Raw genomic sequence first — 12,569 nt, 5'->3', positions numbered from 1 at the left:
ATGGGAATGGGAGCAGGCCTCTTGAGAGTTCTGATGCCCTTGGACAGAGTTGTAAATTTTTCCTTTGGAAGAAAAACACGGGCTAGCTCCGTGTCGAATTCCATACCCAGAAAGGTCAGACGCTGGGTGGGGATCAGAATGGACTTCTCCTTGTTGACCAGCCAACCTAGGCGGCTGAGAGTGTCCAGGGTTATCTGAAGGCTCCGGAGACAGTCCTGGTGAGACGAACCCTTGATCAAAAGATCGTCTAGATAAGGGATGATGAGGATCCCTCTGGAGCGAAGGATGGCCATGACGGTCGCCATCACCTTCGTGAAAACCCGGGGCGCTGAAGCTAGGCCGAAAGGGAGAGCTGTGAACTGAAAGTGGTCTCCCTGAAACGCAAATCGAAGATACTTCTGATGTTGCACACATATTGGAATGTGCAGATAGGCATCCCGAATGTCCACCGAGCAGAGAAATTCCCCGGGCTCCATGGAAGCAATCACCGACCGAAGAGACTCCATCCTGAAATGAAGAATCTTCACGTGGCGATTGAGCAATTTGAGGTCCAGAATTGGACGAAGAGAGCCGTCTTTCTTCGGGACTACAAAGAGATTGGAGTAGAACCCGGAAAACCGTTCGTCTGAGGGAACGGGAACAATGACTCCGGCGGAAAGAAGGGAGGAAATGGCCTGCAGAAAACCCGGAACCTGGGCCCGCTGTCGCGGAGGCCAAGACTGGAAAAACCGTCTGTTCGGGAGTGAAGCAAATTCGATTTTGTAACCGGATGCGACGAGTTCTCTGACCCAAGCGGACAGCAAAGCATCCGCGAAAAAGGAAAGTCTGCCGCCCACCCTGTAAGAAATTCCAGGTGGGGATGACCCGTCACTTAGACGAAAATCTGCCGGAATTGGCTCCTGCAGATCTGGAATATTGTCCTCTAGATCTCCAGCGAGGAGTGGGTTTGTAGGAAGGTTTCCTCTGATCCCGCTCCCTGGTGGCAGGCGGCCGATCCTGTTGAGTGGCTCTCTCCGTGGCAGAGAAGGGACGAAAGGGCCTGAATGGTCGAAACCCCCTTTTGTTGAAGGGACGTTTTGGTCGAGACTGGGGAAGCGAAGTACTTTTACCTCCAGTGGCATCGGAAATTATCTGATCCAGCTTTGCTCCAAAGAGCCTAGAGCCATGGAATGGCAGATTGGTAAGCGACTTTTTCGAAGTAGTGTCCGCATTCCATGACTTTAGCCAAAGGACTCGGCGTACAGCTACTATGTTGCTGTTAGCCCTTGCTACGCAGCCGGCCGCGTCCAAGGAGGCGGCCAAAAGGTATTTTCCCGCCTGGTTAATCTGATCTGCAAGATCTGCCAATTCGTCTCGAGGAGCTGACGCTAAGATGCCTCTGCGAAGAATTTTTGCCCAAGCGGAAATGACCTTCGCCACCCAGGCAGATGCGAAAATAGGGCAGAGAGAGGCGCCAGATGCCTCAAAGATAGACCTAGCCAGAGATTCAATCTGCCTGTCAGTAGGATCTTTGAGCGATGCCCCGTCTGGCAGAGAGAGCACCGTTTTAGAGGCTATCCGGGATACTGGAGGATCTACCTCTGGAGCCTTGGACCACTTTGAGAGCAGTTCTGCGTCAAAGGGGTACAGAACGTCCAAATACTTGCGGCCTGAGAAGCGTTGCTCAGGGCGCTCCCAGTGTTTGGATAAGGTAGTATCGAAATCGTTGTGATTGGGAAAGGTTCGGGACGGAGGTCTGGCTCGTCTAAAGAGAACCGAGCTTTCCTGAACCGGAGCCTCATCCTGTTTAAGTTTTAGTGTTTGGAAGATAGCTGTAATAAGACTATCGACCATGTCCCGCGTTTTAGAAACGCTGTTCCCCTCTGAGCTAGCTTCCAAATGAGAATCATCGCCTGACTAAAGGCTGTCATCCGAGGAAGGAGAAGGAGGCCTGGGAGCGGAAGGGCCCTGCGAGCTCGAAGACGAAGTAGACAGAGCCCGCTTCCTAGAAGTCCTTCCCTGTCTGTCTCTCTGAAGGTCGCGGTCAGGTGCGGACGACTCACCCCGAGAGGTGGTCGGGGCAGAGGTGGCTGAGGATAGCTGAGGTAATCGTTCTAAGACCTGGACCAGCGACTGTGATACTTTTGTCAAGTCAGAAACAGACTGTGACATTGTAACGGCCCACTCCGGGGGGAGAGAGGAGGGAAGAGCGCCCTCCGCCCGGGACTCTGTGCGTTCCTGAGATGCTGACATAATGGAAGGACTGCAGGGGGGGCAGAATGGGGACGACTGACCCGATGCCCACTTCTTTTTACAGCGCGCACAGGCGTAATAGGTAGCGGTGGGCCTGAAGCAGAGATCCCCTGAAGGGTTGGGCATAAGTGAATGGCCGCAGAAATTAGGGAATAACTGCCGAGGAGAGCTAATCCCTGTCCCAGAGCCGAGCCTACCGAGATTCTGTGCGAGCAGCAGAAGAAACGCCGAAGTGTCCCCCAAGCAGCGCAGGAAGGTAGTGAAAACCCAGGAAATCCTTGTGCTGGAAGATGGGGGCGGAGCTTAGCGGCTGCGCAGTGATTGGCTAACGGCGACGGAGAGGGCATGGCAGAAAGGGGAGGCTGGCATCTCAAAGAGAAAGAAGCCCTGTGATGGGCTAGAAAAGGCGCGCTGAAAAGAGCGCGCTCAGGAAGGGAGGAGGGAGCAGAGAAATTCCCCTCGCTGAGGGGAAAGTGAAAGTAAAAGTGACGGCGCCGCAGCCCCATGCCTACCCCGACATACCGCGCTCAGGAAGCAATATGACAGCGGTCCCCTGCTTGCGACGCTGCTGCGGTGAGTGAAGGGATCCCCAGAGTCTCCCTGACTAGAAAAGGGGGAGGGAAGGGACGCAAACAGCTGTGTGAGCGCGCGGCAGGCAGAAAGGGCGGGAGATTCAAAAACTGTGGACATGTAATCCCAAGGTCCAACTTCTCCCATGCACTGAAGCCTATGCGGGGCCGGAGGGAACGTACAGGCACTTACCTGACGTCCCTGAAGAGGATGACCACAGGGGCCCACGGGGAAACGGCAGGCCGCTGGGGGGAAGGGAGTCCTCTGTACCCGCATCCTGCAGAAGACGGCTTGAACCACCTGCGATCGCCGTCTTCCTCTCAGCCCTGTCCCGAGAGAGGGGTGAGGAGGGGGATTCGGCAAGGACCAGCCACCTGTCCACAACCCTTATCACCGGAAGGTGATAGGGAAAAGTCCTGCCTGCGGTACTGAGAGTTGCGATGTGGGTGACACCACACTGCTCGCTCAGCCGCATGATATAGGAAATCAGGGTGATAAGTATACCCTGTTTCCCAACGGAAAAAACCTAAAAGATAAAAGAAGAAAGGATTAAAAAGTTCAAACTAAACCCTGAAAGGAAAAATTGGATTAATAACTGCGGATCTGGGGAGATCCCGGTCCGCCTCCTACAGACACTAAGCACAAACTGAGGTGCTTGGTGCCTGTCGGTGGGTGTATACTGCCGGGGAGGAGCTAATTTTCTTGTTTTTGCATAGTGTCAGCCTCCTAGCAGCAGCAGCATACACCCATGGTATTCTGTGTCCCCCAATAAGGCGATAAAGAAATACATTTTTTTCACTTTTTTTTTTTTTTTTTTGCATGCTTTTGTTGCGTATTTCCCCCCACATTAATATGGGTGAAATACAATGCAAGAATTGACATTAAAATCTGCAAATAAAAAAAAAGCAACTTGTGCATGAGACTTCGCGGATCCTATTCACTTTGTTTGTACTTTAAAACCTTGCGTATTTTTCATGTGCACATAACCTTACAGTTAAATGGGGAGAGCCAGAGACTGAGTAATTTATATTATTGGGTGGCGGAGATTATAGTTAATGGGGAACACAGTGTGAAATGTCCGTGTGATGGCAGTTTTTATTTATTTTTTATTTTTTTAATCCGGAAGGCACACAGACTTCTAAGGGTGTATAAAACTCTTCACACGGATATGAGAATGAGATCCTTGAGGGTCAGAGAATGTTCTGTTCTCATCCGATTTTGAGGATCAGAATAGGACTTGCTCAATGCTTCTGTATAAGGGGGCAGCACACCAACACTCTACACAGATACAGAAATGTAGCCTTACGTATAGCACAGTCCTATAGTATATAGTGTACTCACTTATCATGTATAGCGCAGTCTTTAGTTACATAGTTTCTTCTTTTATTATGAATAACACCGTCCCTTATTACATACCACCCTCTCTAGTTATGTATGGGGCGGTCCTTTATTATATAGCTTTCCCTGCAGTTATGCACAGTGCTGTCCCTTACAAAGCATATTCTCTTTATTGTTATTCACAGTGCTCTTTCTTTATTACATAGTCCTTTCTTGACTGCTAATAGAATAGCATCTGACCAGAAGATATATCCATCAGCTCCTCCAGCAGAAAAAAAAAAAACTTTACCACCCTCCATCAGCAGCCATTTCAGTTTATATCTAACAAGAGAGGATCGTATGTAATAAAGACAGGGCTCTATATAATCTGATAGGGACGGTGCTATATATAACGAGAGGGCACTGTGTAATAAGGGACGGCAATATACATAACAAGAGGAGACCATGCAAGATTATATAAATATCTATACCTTTGTCAATATAAAAAGGTAGGGGGGGGGAGCAGACAAATTTCTTGAACAAGAGGCCAAAACTGTCAGTATCACCCCTGGCTCGAGATGTTTCACAAAGAGCCCTGTACCTGCCTCATATGGCCTATTTTTCATATTTAAGTCAAAGAAAGGCACAGCTAGGAAGAACTATATCTGATCTGTGATGGACATCTCGCGTACCAGTTTGGAGAGTTCCTCCACTTCTGCCATAGCACTGAGAATCTCTCTATCAAAATTTGTTGCCATTTTCCATGCATTATGGGCCACGGTTACCAACCCATCACAGCCTTCTCCACCACATTTCCTCTTGCCATCTTTTGTTGTGCAGCCAAGGCCACCACATTGTGAGTCTTCACATGATGCACCAACTGAACTTCCACAGGTCTAGAGGAACAAAAAAATTAACAAAAACTTAAAAGGGCATCTAGTAAGAACTACTTAAACATGTATCTAAAATGCCGTACATAGAATTATAAAATTGGGATCATGTATTTCCCATGTGTGCTGGAAAGAAAAAGCTAAAACTTCAAGGAGAGGGGACTATGTGCAATCTTTATGGCTAATGGTTTACGTGCTTTACTGTAGGACAGAGATGATCAAAAATACACTAGGGAAATAAGAGCAATTCAAATTTTGCAAGAACTTACGACTGTCAATTAGCAGACTATACAGACCACCACTATCAGACTGTGTATAGGGTATCAAACCAAATAATTTATGAAAGTTTTTGTACAACTTTGCTGGTCTGTGGTAGGTTTGGATCAATCCTGCTGACTTCTATTCCATTAGTATCACATTAGATGGTACCGTTTCAACCCCTTCACGACTGGACAATTTTTTTCAGTCCCCCCCCCCCCCCAAGCCCATTCTGAGGGCTTTTTGGGGGGAATGAGGTGATGTTTTCAATGTCACCATTTATTTAATCATAGTGTGGTGAAATGGTGAACAAAAAACATGATTGTCATTTTTTAAAAATGTTTTCACGGTGTTCTTTGCAGTAAAAATGATCTGCGTGGTATAGACTGGGTCTACTGTGGTGCCAGTGGTGGTAATTTCAAACGACCTTGGCGCAGCTTGAGTGACATTGGATTGTTACACTTGGCACAAATGTCCCCTCGTGGCTTTAATTATTTTCTCAGTTTCTGATTGTTTTTAATTTTCGTGCTATGTGAAATTTTTAATTTTTATGTGTTTTTGTCTGTTTACATAGTTATCTTTCTGAGGATATATGATCTCTTAACATTCTGATCTCTGGGGGTTTAATTGTGTTATCATTGAGTGAGCGACAGGAGTCGCGAATTGGGAAAAGGAAAGGGACGTTTTTCTAATTCAACTTCAATCTGAGTATCATGAAGACGCTCTTGTTTGTATTGCAATTGTTACGTTATATAACGTGTTATGTGACCATGGTGTGAAGAAATTTTTGTATATACGATGTATTATACCTGTATTCTTGTCTAATCAAAACACTGCTCATATTGGTGTGATATACAGTGGGGAAAAAAAGTATTTAGTCAGTCAGCAATAGTGCAAGTTCCACCACTTAAAAAGATGAGAGGCGTCTGTAATTTACATCATAGGTAGACCTCAACTATGGGAGACAAACAGAAAAAAAAATCCAGAAAATCACTGTCTGTTTTTTTTTCATTTTATTTGCATATTATGGTGGAAAATAAGTATTTGGTCAGAAACAAAATTTCATCTCAATACTTTGTGATATATCCTTTGTTGGCAATGACAGAGGTCAAACGTTTTCTGTAAGTCTTCACAAGGTTGCCACACACTGTTGTTGGTATGTTGGCCCATTCCTCCATGCAGATCTCCTCTAGAGCAGTGATGTTTTTGGCTTTTCGCTTGGCAACACGGACTTTCAACTCCCTCCAAAGGTTTTCTATAGGGTTGAGATCTGGAGACTGGCTAGGCCACTCCAGGACCTTGAAATGCTTCTTACGAAGCCACTCCTTCGTTGCCCTGGCGGTGTGCTTTGGATCATTGTCATGTTGAAAGACCCAGCCACGTTTCATCTTCAATGCCCTTGCTGATGGAAGGAGGTTTGCACTCAAAATCTCACGATACATGGCCCCATTCATTCTTTCATGTACCCGGATCAGTCGTCCTGGCCCCTTTGCAGAGAAACAGCCCCAAAGCATGATGTTTCCACCACCATGCTTTACAGTAGGTATGGTGTTTGATGGATGCAACTCAGTATTCTTTTTCCTCCAAACACGACAAGTTGTGTTTCTACCAAACAGTTCCAGTTTGGTTTCATCAGACCATAGGACATTCTCCCAAAACTCCTCTGGATCATCCAAATGCTCTCTAGCAAACTTCAGACGGGCCCGGACATGTACAGGCTTAAGCAGTGGGACACGTATGGCACTGCAGGATCTGAGTCCATGGTGGCGTAGTGTGTTACTTATGGTAGGCCTTGTTACATTGGTCCCAGCTCTCTGCAGTTCATTCACTAGGTCCCCCCCGCCTGGTTCTGGGATTTTTGCTCACCGTTCTTGTGATCATTCTGACCCCACGGGGTGGGATTTTGCGTGGAGCACCAGATCGAGGGAGATTATCAGTGGTCTTGTATGTCTTCCATTTTCTAATTATTGCTCCCACAGTTGATTTCTTCACTCCAAGCTGGTTGGCTATTGCAGATTCAGTCTTCCCAGCCTGGGGCAGGGCTACAATTTTGTTTCTGGTGTCCTTTGACAGCTCTTTGGTCTTCACCATAGTGGAGTTTGGAGTCAGACTGTTTGAGGGTGTGCACAGGTGTCTTTTTATACTGATAACAAGTTTAAACAGGTGCCATTACTACAGGTAATGAGTGGAGGAAAGAGGAGACTCTTAAAGAAGAAGTTACAGGTCTGTGAGAGCCAGAAATCTTGATTGCTTGTTTCTGACCAAATACTTATTTTCCACCATAATATGCAAATATAATAAAAAAAAAAAAACAGACAATGTGATTTTCTGGATTTTTTTTTCTCAGTTTGTCTCCCATAGTTGAGGTCTACCTATGATGTAAATTACAGACGCCTCTCATCTTTTTAAGTGGTGGAACTTGCACTATTGCTGACTGACTAAATACTTTTTTGCCCCACTGTGTGTGTGTGTATTATATATATATATATATATATATATATATATATATACACACACGGTTAGGTCCATATATATATTGGCCCCTTATAGCCCGCATAAATGTCAGTTTATCACCGCTTTTTAGTGCTATTTGTGTGATTCTTATATACTAGGTGATCCTTTCTTAATTTTCCACCATGTATATTCATTTGGATCTACTTTTTATATATGACTTTTTTGTAAATAAAATCTGTTTTTCTGCACTTTTTTGTGTGATGAGATTTTGTGTAATGATTATAAAACATTCTAGGGCATTTAACTCTATTGTTCGTTGTAGACTTGCTTAGAGATGGAGTAACAATAATATGGTGACAGATTCCCCTTAAGGTTTCCATTAATCAACAAAGAAATACGGTACTTTGAATGCTAATCATAAGGTCATACAACATACCTTTTCAGATAGAGAAGAAAGGTCCAAATTCTGGATCTCACCAGCAAGTTCATCCAAAATCCGTGACTGCTCATCTTGAATTTGTTTAAAAACAGTTTCTTTATCTTCTATAAGATCTTCCACTTCCCTCCGTGTAGCCGCAGAGTACTCCAGAATGCTATCTAAGTTGACTGCTGACGCATTGACCTTTTCTTCAGCTTCAAGAGACATCTGGAAATATTTATTGATACTGTCCATAGCTCCTGCAAAACAGCATAGTGTATGTGTGAGAGCTGTACTGCTAAATCACCCTCCAAATAATATGGCAGACTAATGTATTAGCTGCTTATTTGATATACAGTAAGCCGAGCATGCATGTTTAAGGGGAAGTTGGGAAATACAAGAGAGGAACAGCTATTTTATGTATGAATTTTTTGAGGTATAAGATGCACTCCCCCCCCCCCCCCCAAGAAATTTTTTGGGAAAATGGGGTTGCATCTTATCCGTATGTAGCTTACCAGCTGTGGTTTAGTGGGGTGCCAATGTTGCTGCTGCTGGAAGCTTCTAGCGGCGGCAGGAGTAGGCGATGCTGCGGGTCCTAGGCACCACCAACATTTTATGAAAGCCCGGAGCCTCTGCACTTTCCATACTTTTCAATGCAATGGACTCCGGGAAAATGGCCACCAGAGACGAAGTATGCGCAGATTGAGATCTCGGCACCGAGATTTTTGCTCCCAAGAGATCATTTGCGCATGCGCCGCCTCCGGTGGCCATTTTTCCAAAAAGCATGGAAAGTGCATGGGCCCTGGGTGTCACAAAATGTTGGCGGAGCCCTCGCACCGCTGAACACCACCTCCTACCAGTCTAGGGCCCACAGCATGGCCTCATTCCTACCTCCACTGAACACCACCTCCCAACCAGCCTGGGGCTCACAGCTTCTCCTGCTGCCGCCAGTTTCCTGTAGCATTGACCCTGCCATTGGGACCCCACTCCACCACCGCGGCTCCCCGATAATCTACTGTGAAAGCAAGTTAGAAGATGCGCCATCTTTTTATTTAAAACATTTTTTACTATTTTACTCCCCAAAATTTGAGGTGTGTCTTCTAATTCGCAAAATACGTTATATTGCAAATTTTGGGCTCTGATCAAAACGGATGATAGAATACACCCTATAAAAACATAAAAATGGATGACCGTCTCAAGTACACATACTAAATTTTATCAATATATTTCTATAAAATCCAACAGAACCAAGAATACACTATCAAGGAATATAGGTGTCATGGTTTGATTGACATTTTTAGCTGTGTTGCTATTCCAGCAAATAATAAAATGCAATTGGAGAAACCAACCTCGAACATTAGAAATCTTCATATACTCCAGCTGTTCTCCAAGCTCTTTTAGTGCTTTACTGACACTATTGGCATCTGCCTGCAGCTTGGCTAACTCGTCTGAAGCATTTAGATTGATCTTTGCAAGGTTTTGTTCCAATTCTGTAACTTTTTCCAAAACCTCAGATTTCAGTTTCCTTGGAAAATAAGGAGAAAAAATATAGCCGGACGTTACCACAGTATGTTTTCCAATTAAGCATAACTATTATTATTTATTTTTAGAGCACCATTGATTTCATGGTGCTGTACCTGAGAAGGGATTATTACATGCAAAATACAAATAGAAATTTACAGTCAAGAAACTAATTATGACAGTGGTACAGGAAGGAGTTTACAGTATACAGGATACTGGGGAAATAGTAGATTGGGGGGGTTGCGGCAGCCTCAGTGATGGTGAGGTGGTAGCCAGGTCAATGCAGGCTGTAAGCTTTCCGGAAGTGATGCATTCTCAAGTTCCATCTAAATGTTCTGAGTGTGGTGGATAAACGGACGTTTTGGGGCATAGAATTCCAGGGGATGAGGGATACTTGATAAAATAAAGTTTGGAGGCAATTTAGTGAGGCGGTTATAAGTGTGGAAGAGAGGAGGATGTCTTTGGATAATAGGAGATTATGTGTTGGAAAATATCGGGAGATTTTTTCATATACACTGTGAAAACAGATTATGGATGGCTTTTGTAGGTCAAAGTTAGTAGCTTGAACTAAAAGTGTTGTGGAATTGGAAGCCAATGAAGGGATTTGCAATGGGGAGGAGAAATGAGGAGAGAGGTTGATTAGTCGGGTAGCAGAGTTAAGGACGGACTGGAGAGGTGAGAGAGTGTTAGCAGGAAAGCCACAGAGTCAGCAAGAGGTAGCAAGAGCTAGGATGTGCAGTTTGAAGAGCAGAACAGAGTCTACGGTTACTCAGGGAAAACAGACTTCTGATACTGCGGAGAGGGTGGTGTAATTAATAATGCCAGATTGGGTAGAGGAGTTAGGTGAGATAGAGGAAAGATGATGAGTTCAGCTTTGTCCACAAATAATTTAGGAAGTGAATTGAGAAGGAGGAGGATATGGCTGATAGACACTCTGGACAGCAAAGAAGGGACACCTGGGCCAGATTGTAGATCTGAATGTCATCAGCGTATAGATGGTACTAGAAGCCATAGGACTTTGAGTTACACCAGGCTGAAAGGTATAGATTGAGAAGAGAATGGGGTCAAAATGACACAGACAGTGAGAGGGTGGGACGTGGAGGTAGAATGGGAGTGGGAGACGGTAAATGTGTGGTTACAACGGTATCAGGAGATCCAGGAGAGGACAAGGTCTTTGACACTAAGGGAAGAGAGGATCTGTAATTGGAAGTAGTGGTCCAGTGTCTTGAAGGCAGAGGATAGGTCTAGAAGGAGGATCTTATAGATTTGTTTGTTAGCTTTGGCAAGAAATAAGTCATTAGTAAATTTAGTCAGGGAAGAATCGGTGGGGTGGTGGAGACAGAAAAGCGAGTTAGATGAGAGGTGGGCTGAAAGTTCATCATGACATACTGTTTGTGGAGTTTAGGCCGGAGTCACACTGGCGATTTAAACGGCCGAGTTTCGCATGGTAATACACGGCGCTGCCGCCGGGACTCAGAAGCGGGGCATGCGGCCGCATAGCAATACATGGAGCTGCACGCCCGGCTCCTGAGTCCCGGCGGCAGCGCCGTGTATTACCATGCGAAACTCGGCCGTTTAAATCGCCAGTATGACTCCGGCCTTAGATGCGAAACGGGAGCAGCGACATGAGACGAGAGCTGGAGGTAGAGATTGGGTCGAGGGATGGTTTCTTTAGGTTAGGTGTGATCATGGCATGTTTAAAAGCAGAACTTAGCGATAGGTTAAAGAGATGGGTTAGTGCTTGGAAAAGAGTGGTGGTGAGGTTGGGGAGGAGGTGTGATGGGATGGGGTCAAGTGCACAAGTGGTTAGGTGCAATTTGGTGACAGGATGAGTAAGCTCTCCTTCGGTGATGGAGGGGAGGAAGGTTATGGTGGAAGGGCATTGGTCTGTTATATGGAAGGGATTGTGGTGGTTGAGCAGTAAAGACGTGCCTTGTTTGATCAATCATGTTTTTGGAACGTGCAGCAAAAACATTTGCAAGATAACGGAGATGGTGGTGGACGGAGGAGGGAGTTAAAAGTGTTGAATACTTGCTTGAGGTTGTAGGATAAGTAGCATATCAGAGTTGTGAAATAGTCCACATTAGCAGAGGTGAGGGCTGACTTGAATGTCAAAGTTGCTTGTTTAAATGCAGTGAAGTTGTCTAGCTAGTGTGTTTTCTTCAAGCTGTGTATCCCTGGACACTTGTTGAAGCTTTTTAGTGAAGTTGTTATGCCAGGTTATCTTTTCATTCCATGCACTCTGCCATGTATGACAGGGGCAACCGAGCCAAAAGCTGATGCCAGTGTGTCATAGGTGGCTGTTTCGTGGCGTGAACATATGGAGGACTGCGGTAGAATAGATTGGGAGTGTGAATGTCTAGGTGTGCGAGATGCTGGACACGGGGTAAGGTGGGGGGGCAGGCAAGGAGAACAGAGATGAGAAAGTGAAAAATCTATGAAAAAACAAGGTAAATGCAGTGTAAATACTTTGATAATCTGAAATGCTATATAGTAGCCACAGACATTACATACAATATACCACCTTTCAAGTTAATACTGAAAATACTATGTTCGGAATTGGACATGCGCAATCAGCATCTCTGCCCTAACCATCAGTCAGCTGGCACTCCATACACATTAGGCTTTCGACCGAGCCTGTCGATACCGTTGGCTTCAGTCGACTTAAGTCAATGTTTATGAGGGCCTTTAGATCAAGTGCTCCTTATTAGATTTATATGTAGGCTAAATCTATTCCCACAAACCTAACTAGTGTTTTATCGATTTTTCCAATCCAGACTCATTATTGGGCTTTAAGTCCAGGGGGCAGTCCTAATCATTGATGTACAGCCTTTCCTGTATAAGTGTGCATAGAGAAGTAGATATCAATCATCTACTGGACCGCCCTCTTGACACCTAAGTCTAGAATA

The 12,569-nt window shown here is 45.2% G+C and overlaps 1 protein-coding gene across 1 annotated transcript in view; it reads right to left on the bottom strand.

Moving 5' to 3' along the window:
- The window catches only part of LAMB1 (laminin subunit beta 1), a 106,684-nt gene that overhangs the window by 13,844 nt on the left and 80,271 nt on the right, over positions 1-12,569 (bottom strand). Inside the window, exons 25-27 of the mRNA XM_073573546.1 lie at positions 9,489-9,664; positions 8,158-8,399; positions 4,812-5,015 (exon numbers count right to left, since the gene is read on the bottom strand). Of these exons, the coding sequence (XP_073429647.1) occupies positions 4,812-5,015; positions 8,158-8,399; positions 9,489-9,664 (622 nt within the window). The remainder of the gene's footprint in view (positions 1-4,811; positions 5,016-8,157; positions 8,400-9,488; positions 9,665-12,569) is intronic.

The sequence above is a fragment of the Dendrobates tinctorius genome, unplaced genomic scaffold (assembly GCF_039654945.1).
Source record: "Dendrobates tinctorius isolate UK_male_01 unplaced genomic scaffold, ASM3965494v1 ptg000035l, whole genome shotgun sequence".
In the NCBI taxonomy this organism is placed as follows: domain Eukaryota; kingdom Metazoa; phylum Chordata; class Amphibia; order Anura; family Dendrobatidae; genus Dendrobates; species Dendrobates tinctorius.
Note: the sequence above shows the minus strand (reverse complement) of the source record. Positions and strands in the feature narration are given on the sequence as shown.